The following is a 23396-nucleotide window of genomic DNA, read 5'->3' as shown; positions in this document are numbered from 1 at the left end:
AGTCAAAAGTAGCCTTACGCGCAAGACGTGGATTACTAAAAGCTTGCCTAAGTTGTCATATATTATTTGACAAAAAATGTCTCATACTTACAAGTACGCTGTAGTGCAATTTCAGGGAAAAAATGTGCGGTATATGAATTACGTTGTTATTTGTGCACTGTGGATAATAGACAAGAAAGAAAAGACATTTTTTTATTGGCCTAATCAAAACTCAGTAAACAATAAAACAGCTGTCGAAAATTGTGAAAAAGTGGATTTGGCAACGTGGATTATTGTTCCAATTAAAGCGATTGTCAAGTATTCAAGTAAGCTGAAGCAATAATTTAAAAATATTTTTCATTATATTGAAATATAGTATCTATGCTATAGCACTAATGATTTAATATATATATAATAAACTTTTTTAATAATGGTTTTAGATAATTTTTACGATGCTGTACATTGTAGCGTTACATTGTCCAACTTTGATATCGATTCGTCAAAAATGAATAATTTCAAAGAGATAGAGCACAAGATGTTTGAGCACTTGGCTTGCCAGGATTGCTCGAGGATGGTTCACGATATTGCAGTATCTTTCTGCTGTGGCCATGCAATCGTAGACAGCAAAGTTAATGTCAGATTATTGCCGAGCTCTCTTCCCCAATCTCTATCTCATCGTTCTACATTTTCTCAAGGTATAGTGTTTATAACATTACTGAGTCTTATTTTATGCATTATTTTACAGAAAAACTATTATTAATGTCTTTATCAGATCTATACAATAGTTCCGACTCTGAATCATCGCCGAGATTTCTTTGCATAAAAAGAAAGGGTGCTGCTACTAATGCTACTACTACTTTAATGTCACCATCGTTAATTAAACCTACAGTTATTCGTCGACAAGTGATAAAAAGAAATGGAAAAAATAATGGCGATGCCATGAAGCCATCAATTCGTCTGGAGACTATGTTCGATAAAGCGTAGTTATTTTGTGTTTTAAGATTATCAAATCAAATTTATAAATTTCATTTGAATTTGACTTTTAAATTTACAAAGACTTTCAAAGTATCAGTAACGATACTTTTTCAATTTTTTTCGATTTTACATTTCATAAAAAATATTCACACTAAAGCAATAAATAATTTCACATATCAAAGTTACATTTTTTTAAATTTATTTACCAAGTATTTTGATTTTTTTTTTCGAGTAGTTTACATTTTCTAGAACGTTATTTCGTAATCGTGTAAATTAGAGGAGCTTTCATGATCGAAATTCAATTTGATGAATGCATCTCATCATTTATTTCGATTGAAATCCAATTGCACTCAACTTGATCATCTCTCGTGATTATAAACTGATGGATTAACACATGACTATCTTATACTACCGAGAAATAAATTGAGAATGTAAACTTTTTTAGCTCTGTGTTTGCAAAATATTGACGAAACATTAATAATGCGAGATCACCAGCGACTCAATTAATTAATCAGTATGGTGTTAACACAAGTAAAAAAGATAGGTAATATTGCTATATATCCAATTCCAAAAAAAAAAGTCGGCACCTGTTTTAAAAAATGTCAAACTGGCCCATCCATAAAAATGCTTGTGACACAATGAAATACGATAGCATTGATCTGACTGCAGATTCGAAACCTGTATAAATACATACATCGAAAATCATATTTTATTAATTTTTCTATTTCAAATTTCGACTCTTGTAGAGCCTTGTAGAGTTTAATAGTTAGAATCTATAAAAACACTGACGTCGATAAAAACGGAAGTGTAAACTTTTTAAGTTTTGCATGGTATTTTCGTATTTGATAGAAAATGAAAATAGATAGCGTTAATCTGGCTCCAAATTCGGATTCTACGGCTCAAAACGCATCGAAAACTATATTTTGTTCTTTTTTCTACATAAAATTTCGACTATGATAAACATCCGAAAATTTCATTAAACCTGTCAATTTTGCGATTTTATTGATTTTTTTAGGTTTTATGAACAGTCACGCTTTATAAAGCTCTACAGACGCCGAAATTTGAAATAGAAAAATAAACAAAATATGGTTTTCGGTATATTTTTTATATAGATTTCGAATCTTCAGTCAGCCTAACGTTATCGTATTTCATTTTTTGTTAAATTAAAAAAAACCGCGGAAATTTATCTACTTTTTATGAGGATTTTTTGAATTTCCACAAGAGAAAAAAGTGTCACATGCATTTCTATGAATGGGCCCAGTTTTTTTCTCTTCCTTTTATCATATAGAATGAAAATCCGTTGGAATTATGAACGTCGATTCAGTTTGACATTTTTTGAAACCGATGCCAAATTAATCGAATGTTTTTGTGGAATTGGACATATATTAACTAAGGATAAAAATGAGCATTTTTTTGAAGTCTGAAAATTCTTTATGTAAAATTTAAACATTCACACTTATATCAACAATATTTTAAATGACATTTGACCTATTAAAACTGTGACTGTTGGATAATACTATTGAAAAAATGATTAATAATAATGCACAATGGAATTGATATAAATTCATTAAAAAATAAAGATTTTGATATGTTTAAACTAGCACATTAGCAAATCTATGACCTATGTAAGCTACGTTTCGTAAGTCATTTTAGACCGGAGGACTGAGAACATTTATCAATCGTAAGTTCAATTATTAAGTTCAGTTAACGAATCTTGAATCTCTTAACTGTAATAATTGCGGATTATATATCAATGTTCATATTTTACAAAAAATAAAATGAGGTAAATTTTTAATTATTTATTCGTTAAAAAATTCAATCAAAATATACAATTAAATTGTTAATATTTCGTCTTTTTATACGTTTTTGAATGTATCATTGGAATAACAGCAAGATTATTGTTTGAATATGGCACTTTAAATAACTTAGCATACACTTGCTCGCACGGCCACTCTTTCAAAATGATTTCATCTTCATTCTCTGGCTGACGCACAACATAAATGTCTTGATTAGTTGATTCGAAATTTTCATCAAAATTGTACAAACTACTTACTTTTTCTAGTTCGCAGCCAATTACATAATGATGTTCACCTTTTACAACAAAATTGTAACTTTGTACTATGATTTTCCTACAATCTTCAACTTCAATTAAAAGACAATCATTTTTTACATTATTACACTGAACTTTGTAATTTGATATATGCATTTGCGAATACTGCGCTTTATAATCTCCTTCTAATAGTGGACCCGACCAATGCCGCCGTACAAATGTCAATTCTTCATTTTCATCAGCCGCTTGTTTAGCATTATAATAATCAGCTTCTGCAAATCTGCGTGCCAATTGTTGCAAAATATGTCGTCCGCTTCTGAGATATTTTTTCAATACACCTATCTTGCTTTCAAAAATAAATGTACTAAAATTATCTAATTGTCCATACTTCCTGACATCTGCAGCTAAGTGCAGAAGGTTATGAATATTGTGCGAGACATATCGACAACTATAAAGCTTTGTAAAATCATGTACGAATATTTTCATTAACTCTTCTGCATAATCAATGTATTCAGACGTGGAACTTGGATCATCATATATCGTAGAAGCAACACTAAACAACATAAAATTTTGGTACAAATTTTCTCTTAATACGCCTTTGAGTACCACAGGTCCAAGATAGTGAGCGAATTGGCGGTACTGTTGCGCTTTCCATCCGCGCATTACATATTCGAGATCTGTGCATTGACGATTGAATTCAGATGGAGTGGTTTTACTAGCAGCGAGCAGTCTTTGTGATATAATTTGTTTTTGATTTTGGTTCAGCCGAACATTTGGAGGCCCAAAAAGCCATTGCATCAATAATTTTTTTGTGACTCCGGGATACAGCAAGTGCATCGGATCAAGTGGTACGTCCGAAACTGGGTCAAAACCAGGTATATCTCTCAATATTGTCAGATCAGCTTTAGAAGCGCCGAGCTGGTACGATTTATGTCCTGTTTGATAACCTCCATTAATAAATGTTTCACCATTTCTTAGAGGCGGTAAGTTGTCGACATTACATGCAAAATTTACAGAAGTACTAAAAGTCGAACCCATTATTTCGCATTTAGTACAACTGTTATAACCAGTGTGACCTCGCACTTTCAACACATAGGACTTTGCTGGAACGTCACATATCAACCTATCTAGCGAAACTTTGATCTTTTCATTATCTATTGAAAATCCGTTTATAATACCTTCAGTCATCTCGTCACGAAACTTTTTTAGTAGTATATTTGAATCGGATGGTTTTGATTCGCCACAATGAATACCAACTATATAGACGTCTCTCAATATGGTATCTGCGCACATTATAATCCACAGACTATTTCGGCATGAGTTTCCAGTTGGCGCACCATCAATATTGACCATTAATTTGACTTTATCAAATTCAATTTTTCTATCTTTATACTTCCTGATCATTTTATTGACAGCATTCTGAATTCCAAAATGGAGATAGTGGCCTTGCTCCATCTTATCGACAGGCGAATGCCGAGGCGTCTTTAAGAATGTTCGTACATCTGTAGGAAATGGTGCTTTGCTATGTTTTTGCAATATTGGCAACAGGTCATTCAAAAAAGAATGATGTGCTGCTGTTAAGTGTTTTCTACAGCAGTCTTGCAACTCAACAACAAATGGTGAATTTTCTGGGTTTTTATCAACTTTGATAATTTCTTCATAATTTTCCATTATTTCTTTGTCAATCTCGTTCCTTAAATCTTTCGTGTTTATTACTCGATCTCCAAAATTCACGAATCCTTCTTCATCGTATTCATAATCATCGAATTCATCAGGGAAATCATAGTAATCATCAATTAAAAAATCATTTGCGAGCCGCTTTGTAATTTCAGCATTATAGTTATCGAATAGTGTTATTTTATCTGTATCTATGTCAAATTGTGTTATTTCATCTTGAACCATGCTAGTATCTTTCGCTGCAAGCTCATGTACATGAGCATCAACATCCATAGGCTCATCGCTGACATTATTTTTTGCAGAGTAATTGGTTAAAGCTGTATCGACCACAGCACTAATGTTATCATGAATTTCTTTTAGGGCTGCGGCTGCTCTGCGCTTAATCTGTTTTTGAGATGACATTATTGGAAAAGCTAAAACAAAATATTATGAATGAGCATTACTTTTGCGACTAATATATAGAATCTTGATACACACAGACACACACGTGTAAATTATTTTAGCTCAAAGTAATTAAAATAAATTGCATATGTAGAAATTATTACTACTTTATGTATATACTCGAATAATAGAGATTTTTAAACTCTTATATTTCAAGATATATATTATCAAATTTATTATAAGACAATTTATTTAAATACTGTTTGGAAGCTCTTCTCATTAACTGTAAAACAAATCGTCACAAGTCACAAAATTCATTTATAACCAAAAATAGCACCAATTTACGCACATGAATTTTTAATTTTATATAAAATAAACAACCTCATTTCAGAAACCGATATATAGAACGATATTTTAAGCTAGATATTACGAAATTCAGTGTACGGCAACCCAAGCCCATTTAAAATCTGCTTCAGAAGCTTTAAAACGATCAGTCACACAACGTTAAAAATTCAATTTCAATCGAAAGTTATAGAAATTTACGCGTAAAAGTTCAGATTGACTTATTTACCATTGGTGAACAAATTTGTTGGGAAATAGCTGTAAACATTTTTCTAACCGTTAAATATACTTGAAATTTAATGTTTCATAAGTGAATAATATTATACTCACTTTGTTTTAGTACGTTTAGAAACGGAAAAGATGCAGGGAAGTTGAAAACTGCAGATCTCAACGAAGATTCTTACAATGTTGGAAATCAATTCGATAAGTAATTACTGAAATAGAGCTCTATTCCTGCCGCAGTAAGAAAGAGAGTTTGATGGTTTGGCCAAATACGATTTTTTTCTATTTTTTTCGAACGTAAGCACTGATTCGAGAATCAAAAGAGGTTTTAAAATTGCAGATTTATTAATTTTATTCGCACGTGTGCTTCACGGTAAATCACTTTTTTTTTGTTAAACATAGATAAAAAACATTACATACAGTTATCAAGCGACAACGGCAAGTTACAGAAAAGATAGTTGTTTCATCGCACTACTTCTGTGCGCTCATATAAAACTTAATTTATATAAGGTGATATTTTTTAAATAACTGAAGGTACAAAGCATAAGGTAAAATGATTTGTATATTGTATGACCAAAAGTACTGAGAGCGTGCAAGCTCGTCGAATGCCCTTAGTCAACTGATTTTGACTGAACAATAATCGCATGGGTTTGCTCTTTTGTTTTAAGAAAAGCGATAAGTGTATCGTGTATCGAACTCTATATAGGCGCGCCTAAATGCTTTGAGGAGCCTGACAAACACGTGGTGTTGACTGCAATTCTGCGTGAAGTTCGAGCTACAGCCGAGGTAAGGCAGATAATTAAAAGTGGACTGTATTTCTCAAAAATATAATAAATCGCTGAGGAAAGCTGCACTCTTAAGCCGGTCTTTCTCCTAGTTTTCAAAATAATGTAGTCTTTATTTTATTTTTTCTCGGTAAACTTTGTTATTTGAATATACGTTTCAATTTATATGTATTAATACATTTTGTATTTTATTCATTTAAATAAAAGCCTGATGAGATTAGCCAATCCGCTAACAAAACGTCGCTAAATAGAAAAAATTACTTGTTTTTTTTTGTATTTATTAACATCTACCCAAGCCCTCAATTGATCGTTAATCCAGACATACTACCATGGAAGGTGCTATATACTTCAAACATTAAAAAAAAAATTTGCTAATTTAAATATTATTCGCCGACAATGGTTACTTAATGTTTTAAACACAAAAAGATGCATAATCCGGCATTACTGTAATTTTGAAATTTCAAAAAATATGTAAGTACTGAATTAGTACATTTTATAATTCATTTAACATAATTCTCAAAGATAGTTCTTACATAAATATACGAGATTAAATTTTGAGGATGTTTATTCAAATTAATTAACCAGTGTCTACTACATCTTATAGCGACGAAAGTGCAATAGTTACGAAATATTATACTATTTGCGGTATTTAACATGCTTGATAAAATCGGATTTAACTAATGTGTTGTAGACAATACAATGTTATATTATATCTATATCATTTAGCAATCATGTATTTGTATATTCTTGATTGAACAGCACACGGCGAAAAAAAAGACGAAGAAAAATTTTCACGACTCGAGTTGCTGTATAGCCGCGAGCACTCGAATTGAAAATGAAAAGAGCAAAAAAACGGTCAGGTAGTAAAACCTCTAGATATAGTGGTTGACAGCGCACCTTCGGCATACTTGTCTCAGTTCTTAAACAGTCTTGCAACACGTGTTGCGTTTGTGTAAACTTATCGCGGTGGAGCTTAAGAAACAAAGAGAGCAAACGCACAGACACCCTCCTCTGGTCGTCAAGTGGGGGCGCGCTGGCCACTCCTCTGCAGTCCCTTTTCACGCCGTCGGGGCCCGAATGAGTTTTAGTCTGGCTCAGTTAGCGTGCCGCACTATATCGAGCATAGCACACAGAAGCAGTCGGGCTTCAGCCGGAAAAGTTGAACACTTGCGATTGTGTACTTATTGCAATGGATTTTGAAAGCCTTGACTTGTCGCAACTCTATGCCACGGTCGAACTCTCGGAGGCACCAGGAGGACTCTTCCAGGACGTAGAAGTTGTGGTGTGTACAAAGTGGTTACAGGAATCTGAAACTGGGTATATTTGCTATTGGCCGGTTGACAATTATGAAGACTGCCTCAAAAAGCAGAATGATATCGACTATGAGACCTGGAGATCTATTGAGGTAATACGCATCATTGAAATATCAAGTAAGTGATGGCATAATTTTGTGTCTATTATTATTTCTTTGAATTTTTTCATCGCTAGAACATCTATGAAAGTTCGACTGGTAATTTTATTCCTTTTTACTCGCCAATTCATCATGGGTTCTTTTAATTTGAGGCCGACGGAAAAAAGAAAGGGGAAGATTTTTTTTCAGATTATATACTGCGTACACAGTATTATACGAATGGACATTTTTACTCTGGTTAGCTTAGCTTATTCAATAGCGAGCAAGTGTGCTTCCGGCAACACGATCCAGCTTCTATTTAATTATAACAACGCTTGTTTGTTCGTTTAGAATTAAAAAAAACTAACGGCACCAACTTTACAGCAGCGCAAATAGAAAATAAATGCGCGCAACAATTTTTTGCGTATAATTAAAATATTTACTTGTCACTTATTATACGTTTTTGGTAAAGTTAATTTGTGAAGTTGAATTGAAAAATTATTTAATCGTAAATTTGCTACAAAGTACATACTTACAATTATATTTCAATTTCCAGAGAACATGATTATGGACAGCGAGCAGCAGCAGCAGCAACGACAGCAGATCACCCTCTCGCCGGAAAAAGACAGCATTGAACAAAGTGGTGTACGTCGTTTTAAAAGAAAACTCAAACGAAATAACGTACACAACGATTGCATTGATCCAGCCAACTTGACCGCCGAAGAAGAGGCGATTGCGGTTATAACCTCTTCTCGATCTCACAATAGCGAATCACGGTTTCCATCACCGCCACAGAAAAAGATGCAAACTGAAGGTACAACGAGCCGCCAAATTAACAAGCATTATACGATATTATAATTAATATCTCTCGACCATAAGAACACATCATTCTAGTTTTTTTTTTTTTTTTTTCAATCAACACTGCCCACTATGTAATTTTTACTCTTGACTTACAAATCGACAAGCGTCAACTCCAACTACGCCGTCCGGTCGATCGTCCCCGTCACTTCTGGACGATATTGTGATCGGCTTCGATACACACCAAGAGTTGACGTTGCCCACATCGCCCAACGACAATCGTAGCCAGTCAAACTCAGAAAATTTCCAAGCGATTGAAGAAATTTTGATGAATTGTATCGATGCGGACGTTGAAGACTTGGTTGCGAAACCTTGGAAAAATCTATTAATTTATATGTTGGGTGAGAATATAAATACATTTTTATTTAGTATATGAACATTGAACGTTTTCATCATAGTCATCCAAAGTTATACTTGCTTATTATCATATTCATTTTAGAACTACAACAACAAAATAATGATTTGGAAATAATAGAGAAGGAAACACAACGGGGATACGATAAGACGTTGGATAAGAGAGATACTAAAACTAGTTTTATTGATGCCACTAATTACGTCAAGATCGATGATTTACCACTTAAATCAAAGGACGACATTGAGGCTTTTGAACAAAATCTCAACAACTCAAAAGAACTAGAAAATGACTTTGTGAGTACAAGATACATAAGTTTTAGTCAATGAATTGTCATACTGATTTTTAAAAATCGTAGATGGTTGAAAGTACACTTCACATATCATACTTTTAATATTTCAATTATATTATTGTTCCTTTCACTTTTAATTTTTAGAGTTCTACATTTTTTAAATATAATTTGTAGTAGAAAATATTTATTTTAGAAAACATAACAGATTTTATATGGAGTTTTTTATGAGTAGTTTCTGCATCAGCTAATGAAGCAATATTATTTTTAGATATTCTAGACTAAAAATTCGCATCATAATCATAGCACGATTATATTTATGTATATATGTATATATGTAAAACTATAATTGCCTCAATATACATTCACTCGCAGGTCGAATTATTGAAATACAATTTGCTCGATAATGGCCATAAAAGTATTTGGGCATGTTTACGAGTAGTTCTAGATCATAGTTTTGCAAAAAATTGTATCGTAATGCAAGGGAGACCACAAGGACAGAAGGCTTTAAGGGAAGTGTCGACACTAGGAAAAACCAAATTATGGAAATTAATACAAAGTATGTACGAAGGATTTGAATATTATACATGTCTTACTTTACAGGTTTCTTCCGTATCCTATTTATTTATTTCAATACTTTACAGAAGTTGTAGTATCGCATTTTTACAAGGATCAGTATACTAATGATAAAGCTTTTAAAAGTGCTCAAAGATGGATATGCAACAAAGAAAAACCGGTTTAAATAAAGTTAGTTAAAAGGTTCGGCAGCTATTCTACCTTGCTGTCGGTAACAACGATAATTCACGTGCAGCCGACCCGTGAATCATTTCAAAATGTATAATTCAAAATAAAAATGTAATTAAAATTTTTATTAAAATGTAATATGTAATGTATAGCAATTCAAAATATAATAAAATATCGAAAATTACAACTGTTTATTATTTGTTAAAAACTTTCCAATTGCTCTACATATTTCATTATCATTTCATTCAAATTTCGTTTCCGACATTTTCCGACGTCGGAAAATGTCGGAAATAGGCTACAGCCGTGCAAAATACCGGGACAAATTTCGTTTTTCTGACGTCGCATGGACGTCGCTGAATATCGACTTCAAAAGTTGGAAAAGTTGGAAAGCGACGTCGTAGCGACGTCATAGAAAGTATTCGTGCTACCTGGGCAGTTTCGACCGACAGCGTTGCCAAAGAACCAATGTTTCTACGGATCTAGATCATTTCGTATGCTACTAAGGCAACAAAAATGACAACACCGCTGGCTTCTAGAAAACGCGTATACCTTCAAAACCGTCATGCCAATATAAAAGCTAGCTATGTTTTAGTGTTGCACTGGTTTTTTTAAATGCAATATAATTTTGTTATTGAAAAAATGATTGAAAATACATTGCAATTGTGGTTCAGTAATGTAATTTTAAAGCAGTTTCTCAATTTAGAGCACTCAAACAAAAGATCATGATACTTTCAACTTTCTCTGAGAACCAGTTAGTGCCTTACAGTACAAGATGATTGAAGAGAAGTGGAAGGATCTTGAAAAGGGCACCTGTCCAAATCATTATCAGTTCAAAGTTGAAAATGCTTATGGTGGTAGTGGTCATTGCCCTCTAACAATTAATTTTTCTCAGTGTGCCTTTGATCCTAATGACGAAGCACTGGTTGCCATAGATAATAATGGTATTGCTTACTATGTGGACTTATCTTCAATACCAGCTTTTAGAAAATTAGGCTGCGTAGGTCTAAGCACTTTTTTAGCATTTAATCCTTCAGATAGAAATGAAATTTTGATTGGCCTGAGTTCAACCAATATAAAAGTGCTGAAAATTCATTCCATTAATGATTTTTGTTTGGTGACTGGTCATACAGCATCGCCAACATATGTATCATTTTATAAAAATTATTGTTTAACATGTTCAAACAAAGAAGTTCTCATTTGGTTAATGAAATCTTATACAAAAGTTCATCAATTGAAATTAATTGCTAAGGAACATGTTATTAAGAAATGCACATTTTCAAGTTTAGGAATTGTTGCTGTCTTATATCAAAATGATGTTATTCAAGCTTGGAAATTTCAGAAATTTGACGATGCTCATGTGATAGAGGTAAAAAAGCATGGACTTAAAAATGTTAAAGATTTTGATTTTACAAGAGATGGCAGAGCCATGATTTTATGTGGACTGCAAAATACAATATTAATTTTTAACACAAGTAGATGGGATTTATTAAAAAGTATAGATTTTCACGGAAATTTCAATGGTGGAAGACAAGTAGCAATGGTTCAACTACCACTTGATGGAGGAGCCAATTCTATTGCTGCCATACTTACATCTGACTGTTCGTTAAGATTCATAAGTTTAGCAACATGTGGTATCATTGAAAATTGCTGTGAATCACACAATGGACTGAAGAAAATAATAGTTTCTACAAAAGGCAATTTTTTAGTGTATATAAGTAAACATGGATTTATAGACATAATGCATTTAGATAAAGTACTTAATACAAAACTAAGTTATAGTACAGAAAAATTATTAGGGCACAAAAGATCACAATCACACAAAGCACTAGATCATATATTATGTGTGCAAAATGCTGTAAAAGAAGAACTAAGGTTGCCAAGATTATTGCCAATATTAAAAGAATATGGAGAGTATCCTGCAAAGTATAGAAGACTGATTTGGAGTACCTTGATGGAATTGCCTAATAATAGGAAAGCTTACATCGAATTATCAAATAAAGTTCCTCCTGAAATAAGATTTGATGTGTTGAAGAATCAACATATCTCAGAAAAATACAAAAGTTCATTTTTAAGTTCTACTATTAGTTGTTTAATTTACTGGTGCCCAATTATTAAAGAATGTTCTTATTTGTCAAAGTTTGTTGCACCTTTTGTTAACCTATTCCAGGTAAATATTGCAATTAACAGTAAATAAAAATTGTTTGTTGATTATAATTGATCTTTATAATAATGTTTTTCAGAATGATCCAGTTCCTTCATTTGAAGCTATATTGTTTATTTTATTAAACTTTTGTGATAAATGGTTTGAATATCATCCACTTCCACCTCTTAATATTCTTGGTATGATAGAAAATATTTTGTTAGAAGCTGATCCAACGTTGTTCACTCATTACTGTGAACGAGGTGTCACATCTACTGATTATGCATGGCCTTTACTACAATCTGTGATGAGTGAAGTACTATCACATAATGATTGGATGATTTTGTGGGATCACTTATTTTCTTATCAGAAGCCTTGGTTCCTATTGATGTGTGTAGTGGCTTATAACATTTTATACCGAAAAACTATCATTACTAAGCTTAAAAATTCAGATGATTTCAAACAATTTTTCAAGATCCAAGGACATGTCACTGTTAAAAGTATAATGAAAATTGCTCATAAATTAGATTGTGAAACGCCTCATAGAATTCATCCACGGCGGTATCTTGAGTGAGTAATTTATTTATTTATTTTGCATCAAAGCTTTTTTTTAATTCATTGATTATCAAATGTATTCATGAATGAATGATTATCAAATGAATTATAAATGTTTTAGCGATAAATTCAATTTTATCCCAAACAAAGGACCATATTTACCCTTTATTCAGTTTCAATTTCCAACGTATTTAACAGACGAATTACGAGGAGTAAATTTAAAAAAACTTAAAGAAAAAGAGCGCCGTTTACGCGGATTTCAACTTCATGCTTTGGAGCTTTTAGAGGAAAAAAGACTGCGCTTCGAAAGCGAAAATTTTGTAAGAAATACTCATGAAATGAGACTGAATGGTAAATAAATAATAATAGCTGTAAATTATCATTAATCAATAAGTATCATAATAAATACGATTATTTTTTGCAGAATTACGTAGATGTTATGAAAATCAAGTTCAAGAGGACGAGAGGTTACTTAATTATGTGAAACAAGAAACGAAAGATTTGGATCCCAGCCATTACTTGAACGGCGATAGTAAATGTAGTCATTCGCGTTTGAATGGACGAAAGTCTGTAGAAAGAAAGAGAAGACAAAGGCATTGCAGATCGCTTCAGGAGCAGGTTGATCGTCTGGAATCTGAAGTATTTCACTTAATTGCTACATTACAAAATAAATCACCTCGATCATCGCGTTCAAGGTCAAAGTCAAGAAGTAGATCCTGAAGCGTTATCTTCATAACCGTACAATGTTTAAATTTAGTTTAGTTACTCTAGTCTCTGTAAGATTCTACATTATATTTTTGTATAAAAGTATATTTTGCAATATTTGTAAATAGATGAAAAACTATGAAACTTTCCATTTTTAAAGTTTTTGTAAAGACGACGTATTCATAGAAGTTCTTATAACAGCTACATAATCTTCATTTATACTGATATTTTTTAAATACACGATATTTTGATAAACATACATTTTTGTTTGATTTCTAATGCTTAATTTGTCAATGAAATTAATTCACAGTTACTGAAATAAAAACATTTTAAGTGTGTTAGGTATTAGAATGATAATTTTTATATATCACGTATTATTTCATTTTATTTTGAAGTATTTACTAATACTTACGATTGCAAACCTATATCGACGATTAAGTTCAATTAAATGAAAGACAGATTAGCAGATTTACAAGATAGTATATACTATTTTTGAATATTTATAATATACAATTTATAAAAATATATAAACTTTATGTTAACATTTGAACTACAACTTTTTGCTTTTTTTTTGTTATTTGATTGTTGTAACAATGTGTATAATTTAATCATATTGCAATAAAGAATGAATTGGGGCTTCAATTTTTGAGCGTCCTTTCAAAGACTTGAGTTCTATGATGACCAAACATTCTACAATTTTTACACCAGCTGATTTTAATAACTTTTCTGCAGCTGACATTGATCCTATAATAAAACATTTAAATTATTTTTATGAAAAGAATATTAAATTATACTGTCGGATTACAATTGTCCCAAAACAATACCTCCAGTAGCTAGTAAATCATCCACAATAATAGCCTTGTTATTATTTCGATGTACTGCATCAGCCTGCATCTCAAATATATCCTAAAAATAATTACGCATTACATTATTTATTTTTAAATTATTATAACAAATACTTTTTTATTATAGTATTAGTGACTTTCCCAACCTCTCCATATTCTAAAGTATAATTCTGTTGATAGACTTTTCCTGGAAGTTTTCCTTTCTTTCTAATAGGAACAAATGGTTTTGCTAATTCAAAACTAAGAAGAGGACCCAGTAAAAAGCCTCTTGAATCCAATCCAACAACAAAATCGAAGTTCATGAATGCAATATGGCTTATAATTAAATCTCGCATTGCTCGTGTAGCAGCTACACTCTTAAAGATGCCAAAAATATCTCTGAAAAGCATTTATAAATTTTATTTTTTAAATTAATAATTCATATTTATTAGAAGAAATGTATTCTTTACTTACCGAAACAAGATTCCTGGCTTTGGGAAATCTGGGTAAGTTTTGACAGCATTACTAACTAATTTTAGCTTGTCAGCTTTTTCCATTTTGCTTAAAAATGAAATTGAAACAAAACTTTTTATTAAGATTAGAATAATTTTATTCCATTTCTATTATGCAACTATAGTTATCATTTGTAGCTACATTGAAAGAACGTCAAGTTGTGATAAGAAATGATAAATCAGGTGAAATATTTTGATATACATTTATAACTTGAAATTATTAATAGATCTGGAGATGACAAGAGTATTAAGTAAACAGTTTTAAGTATGCATGTTAGCAAAAGAAGTAACAAATTGAAATTTTTTTCAAGCAATCATAATTACTTACAAATTTTCAAACACGGAAAGAAACTAAAAATGTTATCAAAAAATTACATGAGTGAAAAAGCTGACGATTTAGAATAAAGAGTTAATTTTGATTGTTTTAATTTTGATTTTTGAGGTTACATAATAATTTAATTACATATTTAATTTTTCTTTTGTCAACTTAACTTTATACCTAAAAAGATGAAAAACGCTCTAAAAAATGTATCACATGTTTTTATATCAAATCGAAAGTCACTTCGGCCATTCGACAAAATATTCATTGACTTTCAGAGTTACGTGACGATCACAAACTATTACAAAATTATTAAAAGTTAAAAAAAATTATTATAATTAGATTATTTTATCAAATTAATCATTAGCGCAAGTATAATAAAGTACTTCAATAATAAAATATCGAACAATAATTAACATATAACAAAATTAATGTAATTGTAAAAGACCGTCAGATACCAAGATAATTAGATGAAACAAGCCTTATTCTTGAGTATATGGTGCAAAAAAAGGGAGGGGAACAAAAGTTGGAAAGATGGCTCTTTCAGACAACAGATTAGAATGTTATTAGTCATCCATTGCTGTTTACGAAGACGAAAATCAGCTGGATGCGTAGCCTGGTCGTAAGAGTCAACGAGCTGTTGTGACAGTTTCGTATTTATTAATTGGGAAGGAAGTTTGTAGCAACGTGAGAAGCGTCACCTCAAAGCACAACAAGATGATGAGTTTTCTCTCGGGTTCTCAGCCTTTCGACGCTGAAGTCGGTAAGGACATTTTTTATATATACAGTTCCCTTTTGTACTCGCTTTATTTTCCTGTGATGATCACCTACGTCAGGTGAACGTTTTTCGCGAATTAACTGTTTTGGTGATCGGGCTTCCGCTTTATTCTACTTTGAGAGACAAAACTTCACGGATACGTCAAACTTACTACGTGACATGTTTTTATCTTAAGGACAACGACCTGAAATTATACATTTACTCTGATTATATTCGTGATAATTGAGACTGCAATGTGTGTTTGTTTAATTTACGAGACTATTGTTGTATATTACATGGATGGACATTTAAAATTTATTAAATAGTTAGCAGTAATAACATTCAATGAATTAGTTACATCTCGTGAGTATAGAATGGTTTTGGTTGCAGAAAAGGCAACCAGTGAGAAATGTACGAAAGAGGACTGGGCACTGATTATGGAAATATGTGACAAAATTGGCAGTTCTCCTCAAAATGCCAAAGACTGTCTACGCTCTATTGTTAGGAGACTAAATGCTCAAGATCCTCATATTGTAATGCTTGCCATAACTGTAAGTGAAATGTCATATTGTAGTTTCAATTACAGACATGACTAATGATTATTGAGCACCTCAACGTAGTCATATGTTTGAGAACTTCTTTGGTTGACTTTTATCTATTAGTGTTGCATCAGAAATTGTAAAGTTTTATTGAATAATAAACAAATTTAATCTTATACAATTAAGAGCCATTCAAAGATTATAATAATTTGACATACTAGACCAAACTTTTTCTCATATACTTTCTTATAATCTTCCTTATCTTTGCCTCATGTATCTTGTAATGTATTGTCTAAAATAAGTAATACTTCTTTCAGTTACTAGATGCTTGTTCTAGCAATTGTGGTAAAGTGTTTCATTTAGAAGTTGCATCAAGAGAATTTGAGACACAATTTATCAAGCTTATTAATAATAGTCGTCAGCAACAACAACCAAAAATTTATGAAAAATTTAAGTCTACTCTGAAGAAGTGGGCAGAAGGAGATTATAAATCAGATCCTCAATTAAATTTGATTCCTAGCCTTTATCAAAAATTGAAGCTTGAGGGACATGATTTTTCATCCACTCCTGAAACGGTAATTCATAATATTCTTCAAAACCTGGTACTTTTTTCATGGTCATAATATTGATGTTTTATTACTTTATTTTACAGCAATCAAGGCCAAATTATACAAACAAAGATCCAAACTTTGTTTCTAGCAATCAGGAAGCAGAAGAATTAGCAAGAGGTAAAATATATTTTTTTTGTGTATCAAATATTCTTATAAATCTTATTGATACAATTATCAATGAATTTTCTAGCAATTGAACTATCGCTGAAAGAAAGTACAAAGCAATCAACAATTACACATAACTCTCCATCTACTAAAAAAACAACTAGTCTTTACCCAACTGTAAATGCTCTAATGGCTACCTCAGCAAATTCAGAAGGCAGAAAAGTCAAAGCTCTTTATGACTTTGAAGCTGTTGAGGACAATGAGCTGACATTTTCAGCAGGAGAAATCAGTGAGTTTCTACTTTAGATTAAACAAAAAACAGAAAAAGAAAAACCAAGACATAACTCTGAAAATCATGAATGATATTGTATTTATGGTTTCTTAAAATTTTTTTAGTTCACATTTTGGACGATTCAGATCCTAATTGGTGGAAAGGTAGTAACCAAAGAGGTGAAGGTCTGTTTCCTTCTAATTTTGTTACGGCCGATTTGTCTGTTGAGCCAGAACAGTATACAAGTGAGTGAGATCTTGTTAATGGAATTTATTAAAGAATAATATATTTTGTAATTACAAAATCTACTTGTTTCTAGAATTAGAAAGCAACAAAAAGTCGGTTCAATTTTCGGAAGAAGTCGAGGTAAAAACTTTGAAAAAGGAACCAGAAGTTTTAGAAATTGACATCAATGAGCAAAAAATGGACAGATTATTACACTTATTGCACGAATCTGATCCACAATCGGGCAGTACTGATCCTCAAGAAATGCTCGACCTAGAAGGTAACTTAGTTTCATTTTGAAACCCCTTTTCAATCCCAAAACAAATTTCTAATCAGGAATTATTTCAATCTCTTTATAGAGCAAGTAACCGCAATGGGACCGTTAATAGACACAGCTCTAGAAAAGGTCGATAAGCAGCACGCCCAGTTGACTCAGCTGAGTTCCGACCTTGTCGAGGCCATGAATTTGTATCATACGTTGATGCGCGAACCTGCCATATCGTCCTATACCCTACCAAAAATGCCTCCTCAGCAAATGGTTTATCAATTCCCACATCCACAAGCTGGACCACATCAAGCAGGACACACACAACACCCAATGGCTGGCCATTCTCACACTGCTCATCCGCACTTGCAAGGACCTCATCCCCAAGCAGCACATCCGCAGGCTGGACTTCCACAGGGAGCGCATTCTCAAGGAGCAGCTGCACATGTGCGATACTGTTGAAGATGCTCGAATATTTCTGCAAAAATCTCACTATGTGAATGCTAATGAATCATAAATTTATTAATGTAGATGTTTAACGGTATGACACCTGGCCCTCAATCACAAATGATGTCTGGGCCGCAACCGCGATATAACGCCAACATGCCTCCATCTGGTGAAATGATAAATACACAGGGAGCTACGAGTTTGCCGCCAATGACGTTACCACATCATTACTACCAGATGCATCCGGCCTTACGACAAATGCCTCCGGAGGCTCGTCAAGATTCTCCGCAAGCAAATCAAAACAACATTCCCTATGCGCAGCAAGGGTAATTATTGTTGATTTGTAAAAGAATAATACCCCTGGTTGGAAATGCATGAAAATATTAAAAAATAATTATTTGATTAACCAACGGTTTTCGGCTGTAAATAACATCCAGTAGAACAGCAGTAGGGTAAATTTGGCTATAGCAATAATTTTAAGTAGATTGGAGTAATTTTTTTGTCGATTATTAGTAATTAATATTTTTAATGTATCGCAACAGATACCCTGAACAAACCAATGTAGGACACAATGTTTCTGTGTCATACATGTCGCAAGTGCCGCCTGGTCAACCGATCAGCAATCAGCAGCCACAGATCGCTTCACCCACTGGCCAGCGTATGGCGTAAAACAAAACAAAGGAAAAAAAAAGAAAAACAAAACAAAGCAAAAAAACAATGAATTGATAGAAAGAGAGAATTAAAAAATCTCTGTTTTAAGGATATATCTTGTACTCTAGGAACAAAAAAGAAAAAAGAAAAGAAAAAAAAACAAGTTGTACGATATGGCTACGTTATACAGTTATTTAAAGAAGCAAGTATAAGATAAGCTCACAGTGATTTAATGAGAACTGCAAGTAGCTGTCGGCAACGATTATATTTATACTGTTATATGTGGCTCGATTTTTAAGAAAAGATCAACTGCGCTGCTAATCAGTTTGTTATTTTTCAGCTTACTTTGTATTTTAATTAGTTGTATCTTACTGATACAAAATTTTATCAGTTTTTGTTTAAGCAAAACTATTTCTTTGTTCGTTTCATCTTTCTCGTAGTTTACCTTTGCTTTTTCCACTATTCATTCTTCGTTTTCATTAAAGTTTACAAGATTTTCTAAGGTAACAGTTTTGGTATTGGCAGTAGTTTTTTCTTCAGTTAAAACCAAGAAAATGCCATTATCACCAACATTTATCGTTGCACTGATGAATGGATCTACATTTTAGATAGACAATATATTCCAAGTAGTATGTTTTTGGTTAAAGAACTTTCGCCATGGTCAATTTTTATCAATATTTTGTAATATTTTGAATTTATTTTATTAAAACCATCAAAACTTACTTCATAAGTTTTAGTTTTATGGATTGGTAACCTAGCACTTAGTAGACAGGATCTATTGATGTACCACTTTTTTTAGTTCCAATCGATAATAGAATTTTATCTACCAACATTAGTTTATGCGTGTTAGTCAATGAGAATCTTTTAATTACTGCTTTCTTAGATATAAATATTTTTAGATTAGTTTTTGAATTTTTGGTAAGCAGGTTGAACTCCTAACAACAGTCACTTTACCGATATCGTTGTTTTCTAATTTAGCTTCTGTAAGAGCCGTTTTCAAAACTGTATTGATCTTTGTAAACAAATCTATACAAATGTTCTCAAATTCGATCTGAATAATACAAATTGTATAATATTCACTCTTGAATTCAAATTCTACTGTAAGAAAGGTACTGTAGAAGAGATAAAGATAGCGTTTCGCATCTTTATAAGCATTATATAGTTTAAACAAAGCATATGAGTCATTTGTAACGACCATTTTATTTTGCTTGAAATGTTTTTTTTTGAATAATACGTCGTGTAAAATCCTGACCGTTTAAGTAAGGATCACCGTTTCTGCGTTGTACCTCATAAACTTCATCACAAACTTCTTTGTTTCAAAAGAACAGCTATAGATTCATTAATTAATGATACTGTTGTGATATCCGTGGCAGATTTGCTAACAGCTAAAACGTATGAACTAATGTTTTCTATTGGTAAAATTTGTATCTTAATCCTATGTTGGAGTTCTGTAGCTTTTCTGAAATTATCAACAATAGCCAGTCTACAATATCTTCTTGTGGACTCCATCGTCATTGAAACTATGACCTTTTAAGCATTTGGTATCACAGATAGTATTCCTGCTGTTTCTTAAACTTTGATTTTTAGTAGTTTTGCCGATAACTATTTTATTATTTTCGTAAGTAAAGGTGACATAATGCGGTGCTGTAGATAAACCTAGGTCATTTTCTAAAACAATGCACTATTACGATAAATGTGGTGATATCAAGTTCTGATCTTATATTCCCTTAGCTTGTAGAACTATTGTTATGATCATTGGTTTTCATGATTGGAAGATTCATTCTCATGCATATTAAATGTCCAGATTTCTGAGACTTTTTATCGTTTTTTTAAAGGAATAACTATTTGTGGAAGTTACAACGCGTTCTTTTATCAACAATCGAGCAACATATAGCAATACTATACAAACAAATACTATATAATATAAAAAAAAGTCGTAAGGCATTTATTTGACGTAACGTTTAGAAAGGGAGTGACGATACTCGTACTAATCCGTCTTATTGTTATGTTGGGCTGAGGAAAAAGATGAGGAAAAACCAAAATGGTTATATGCTGTATTTTCACATATTTTACTCGAAAGATTGGCAAAGATAAGTCGGTGGCATATTTAAGGAATCCTATGTAGTTTAATTTTATTCTTAATTGAACGAAGGAAAAGAAAAACGAATAAAAATGTATAGGCAGTTAATAATTAAAATAAAAAAATAACCAAGTGATACGGCGTGGCTGCTTTTGTTATTTGTTTCTAAGTTTTTTCGAACAAAAAAAGTTAACAGATTTCAGATCAATCTATTAGCTTTGACTAATATTGTGCGATATAATGTAACGGGGCCCGTTAGTGATGATAAATTTGATAAATAATTAATCTAATAAGCCTTTTCTAGTTTTTTACAAATGATAAACGAGAAAACAACAAGACCATGCGCAGAGAGCGTTTTCGTCGGTCGGATTTATCCTACGACTAATTTTCGCATCACCGCGTATAATTATTATTGATTTTTCGATGCACTATCGAGCCAACGGAGTTGTAGTATGATAGATAGATAGAAAACGATGAAAGAGTAAGAAAGAATATCCTAAATTACACGAAAACAAAGTATCAACCGCATAGACAAAACGACCTATAACGCGACTGGTTATAAAGGCTGGTCTGCTATTAATGTAAATAATTCTTATTCAAAACTGATACCGTTAAGATTGTAAAATGAGAGAGGTAAATTTTAAAGCATGGTTTATAATTTTTGTACATGCGTTCGTCACAGACTGTAAAAATGCACGTGCAAATATTATTCAACTTGTCGAGTGCAATGTTCTGTGAAATTGTAATTCTGAACAAGTTTTTTCTCTCTTTTCTTCGTTCATGCTTCTTCTTCGAATAAATCTTTTCGTTTTGAAGTGATGTTGATGATGATCGATCAGAGCGGCAGCGCTGTCTTGCAAATTGATTTTGTGTAAAAATCCGAGCAGTGGGAGAAGTGTGAGAGCTAAAGCTGCGGGTACAGCGGCGATAAAAGAAACCTTGTCAAGTCGTCGATTTTTCAGTGAATTGTTTTGCGGTTCGTGAGAGTTACAGTGGGTGTTTCTCCAGCAATATTCTGAACTTGGTATACCTAAAGGATTATAAATACAGGAAAAATGTAGAAGAGGAGAATGAAAGGGTTTTGAACGCGCAAGTGTAAAAAAGAAATAAATATTGTGTGGAAAGGTACTTTTACGAGACGAGGAAAATATCGTAATTAATATTGTATACGTTTTGTTGCCATTAAACTGTCATTATTTACGTAAAAAATGCGTTGCTTCTTCATCAGCCATTCATTTCCATTTCCATCAGCCCGTAAAGACATTTGTTTTCAAAGGATCGCGTTGCTTACAATCCGAACAGAGTACAGTCGTTTTTCTTTCAATGCTAAAATGACTATAAGAAGAAAATAGCCACTGTATCGTTCACAAGTGGAGCTGAGAAATCACATAGCACAGGTGGTAATATAGAAGACGAGCTACTTTTACTCGATCGCTATCTGGCTCAAGGTACCCTCGGCATCTCTTTGCCCCGTAAACGAATCGCCGTGTCCGCGGCGAATCTATAATAACTTGAAAACGTACAGATTGAAGAGGAAAAAGCCAAGCCGACGTTCCAGCTACCAACGAAAGCCGAAAGAGCGGCAAGGCAAAAAAGAAATTTGGATAATCGTCAAGGTGAATATGTAACACGATGAAGAAAGCTTCGACAATAACCCGCGGCGGAAAAGCCGGAGAAGCGTTTCCTAGCGTGGTCGTCGCACGCGCCTCGCGTCCTGAAAGCTTGCGCAACCTTCTTGAGAATTACAGCGGCGAAAGACGGACAATTACCTCTCGCTCGTTACGTCTCGCCATCGGCGCCGGCTCTCGGTGTGCGCGCGCGCGTCAGATATTAAAATTGAATATTAGCTCGTCGCGCGCTTTCTTCTCGCCGGCTTATCATCGGCGCGATCCTCGGGGGCTTAAGCGTATTCCGCGCGCCCGAGATGTGGACGCTTTGCGCAACCGCGCGACGTGAGCCGAAGCTCGGAATGCCGAGCAGGTGCCAGTTGGAAGAAATAAAAAGAAGAAAAAATGCGTATCGATTGTCGAAGCCGACGACGCACGTACGGCGCAGTATAATAATCGAGTGGAATTTTTCCCGGGTGTAACGCCTGATATATGTAACGGATCGATATATGGACTAAACGATTTGCTGGCGACGGCGCCTTGCCACGTCGCACGCGCGCACCCGGCGATTCGGCCGCGCGCGAGACGGCGGAGCTTTTTCCGATGGAAAAACGCGCGAGCCTGCATCGTCGTCGCGCGCGGCGTTTGCTCCCTGTCCGCACGTGGGATTTTCGATCGTTACCTGGAAAGTCTCAAGAGGCTTGCTCGGAGCTGAATCTGCCGTTCCTTTTCTTTGCAC

The 23396-nt window shown here is 33.2% G+C and overlaps 3 protein-coding genes across 7 annotated transcripts; 2 read left to right on the top strand and 1 right to left on the bottom strand.

Annotated features, from left to right (window-relative positions):
• The first annotated feature begins 10614 nt into the window (after window positions 1-10614).
• Window positions 10615-13733, top strand: LOC131672994 (TBC1 domain family member 31). Its single transcript, XM_058950609.1, has 4 exons — window positions 10615-12211; window positions 12285-12754; window positions 12861-13090; window positions 13164-13733. The coding sequence occupies exons 1-4, from the start codon at window positions 10817-10819 to the stop codon at window positions 13457-13459; spliced, it is 2391 nt and encodes a 796-aa protein (XP_058806592.1). The 5' UTR covers window positions 10615-10816; the 3' UTR covers window positions 13460-13733.
• A 163-nt stretch (window positions 13734-13896) lies between these two features.
• On the bottom strand, window positions 13897-15359 carry LOC131672995 (adenine phosphoribosyltransferase). Of its 4 annotated transcripts, none has more exons than XM_058950610.1 (5): window positions 15280-15359; window positions 14743-14829; window positions 14436-14667; window positions 14269-14350; window positions 13897-14188 (listed from the first exon to the last, which is right to left on the bottom strand). In XM_058950610.1, the coding sequence occupies exons 2-5, from the start codon at window positions 14823-14825 to the stop codon at window positions 14049-14051; spliced, it is 537 nt and encodes a 178-aa protein (XP_058806593.1). In that variant the 5' UTR covers window positions 14826-14829; window positions 15280-15359; the 3' UTR covers window positions 13897-14048. The 4 variants fall into 4 exon arrangements, with proteins under 4 accessions (XP_058806593.1, XP_058806596.1, XP_058806595.1 ...); XM_058950613.1 differs by having other exon boundaries at window positions 15273-15333; XM_058950612.1 differs by having other exon boundaries at window positions 15244-15295.
• Window positions 15360-15626: 267 nt separating this feature from the next.
• LOC131672975 (signal transducing adapter molecule 1) lies at window positions 15627-22259 on the top strand. Of its 2 annotated transcripts, none has more exons than XM_058950577.1 (10): window positions 15627-15862; window positions 16247-16407; window positions 16713-16970; window positions 17048-17123; window positions 17197-17400; window positions 17508-17627; window positions 17708-17887; window positions 17967-18319; window positions 18404-18645; window positions 18862-22259. In XM_058950577.1, exons 1-10 carry the CDS (start codon window positions 15817-15819, stop codon window positions 18986-18988), a joined length of 1767 nt encoding a protein of 588 aa, XP_058806560.1. In that variant the 5' UTR covers window positions 15627-15816; the 3' UTR covers window positions 18989-22259. The 2 variants fall into 2 exon arrangements, with proteins under 2 accessions (XP_058806560.1, XP_058806559.1); XM_058950576.1 differs by having other exon boundaries at window positions 17702-17887.
• The last annotated feature ends 1137 nt before the right edge of the window (window positions 22260-23396 follow it).

This window comes from Phymastichus coffea, unplaced genomic scaffold (assembly GCF_024137745.1).
Source record: "Phymastichus coffea isolate CEN01 unplaced genomic scaffold, Cenicafe_Pcof_1.1 PCOF00164, whole genome shotgun sequence".
NCBI lineage: Eukaryota > Metazoa > Arthropoda > Insecta > Hymenoptera > Eulophidae > Phymastichus > Phymastichus coffea.
This window is presented reverse-complemented; position numbering and strand designations above follow the sequence as displayed.

Excerpts from the sequence above, each read along its gene's own strand:
- LOC131672994 (XM_058950609.1), top strand. The coding sequence starts at position 10,817 with ATGATTGAAGAGAAGTGGAAGGATCTTGAAAAGGGCACCTGTCCAAAT. Across the intron at positions 12,755-12,860 it reads CATCCACGGCGGTATCTTGA|CGATAAATTCAATTTTATCC; the intron begins GTGAGTAATTTA and ends TAAATGTTTTAG. Across the intron at positions 13,091-13,163 it reads TCATGAAATGAGACTGAATG|AATTACGTAGATGTTATGAA; the intron begins GTAAATAAATAA and ends TATTTTTTGCAG.
- LOC131672995 (XM_058950610.1), bottom strand. The coding sequence starts at position 14,825 with ATGGAAAAAGCTGACAAGCTAAAATTAGTTAGTAATGCTGTCAAAACT. Across the intron at positions 14,668-14,742 it reads AAGCCAGGAATCTTGTTTCG|AGATATTTTTGGCATCTTTA; the intron begins GTAAGTAAAGAA and ends AATGCTTTTCAG. Across the intron at positions 14,189-14,268 it reads TGATTTACTAGCTACTGGAG|GATCAATGTCAGCTGCAGAA; the intron begins GTATTGTTTTGG and ends GTTTTATTATAG.
- LOC131672975 (XM_058950576.1), top strand. The coding sequence starts at position 15,817 with ATGATGAGTTTTCTCTCGGGTTCTCAGCCTTTCGACGCTGAAGTCG. Across the intron at positions 15,863-16,246 it reads GCCTTTCGACGCTGAAGTCG|AAAAGGCAACCAGTGAGAAA; the intron begins GTAAGGACATTT and ends TTTTGGTTGCAG. Across the intron at positions 18,646-18,861 it reads ATTCCCTATGCGCAGCAAGG|ATACCCTGAACAAACCAATG; the intron begins GTAATTATTGTT and ends GTATCGCAACAG.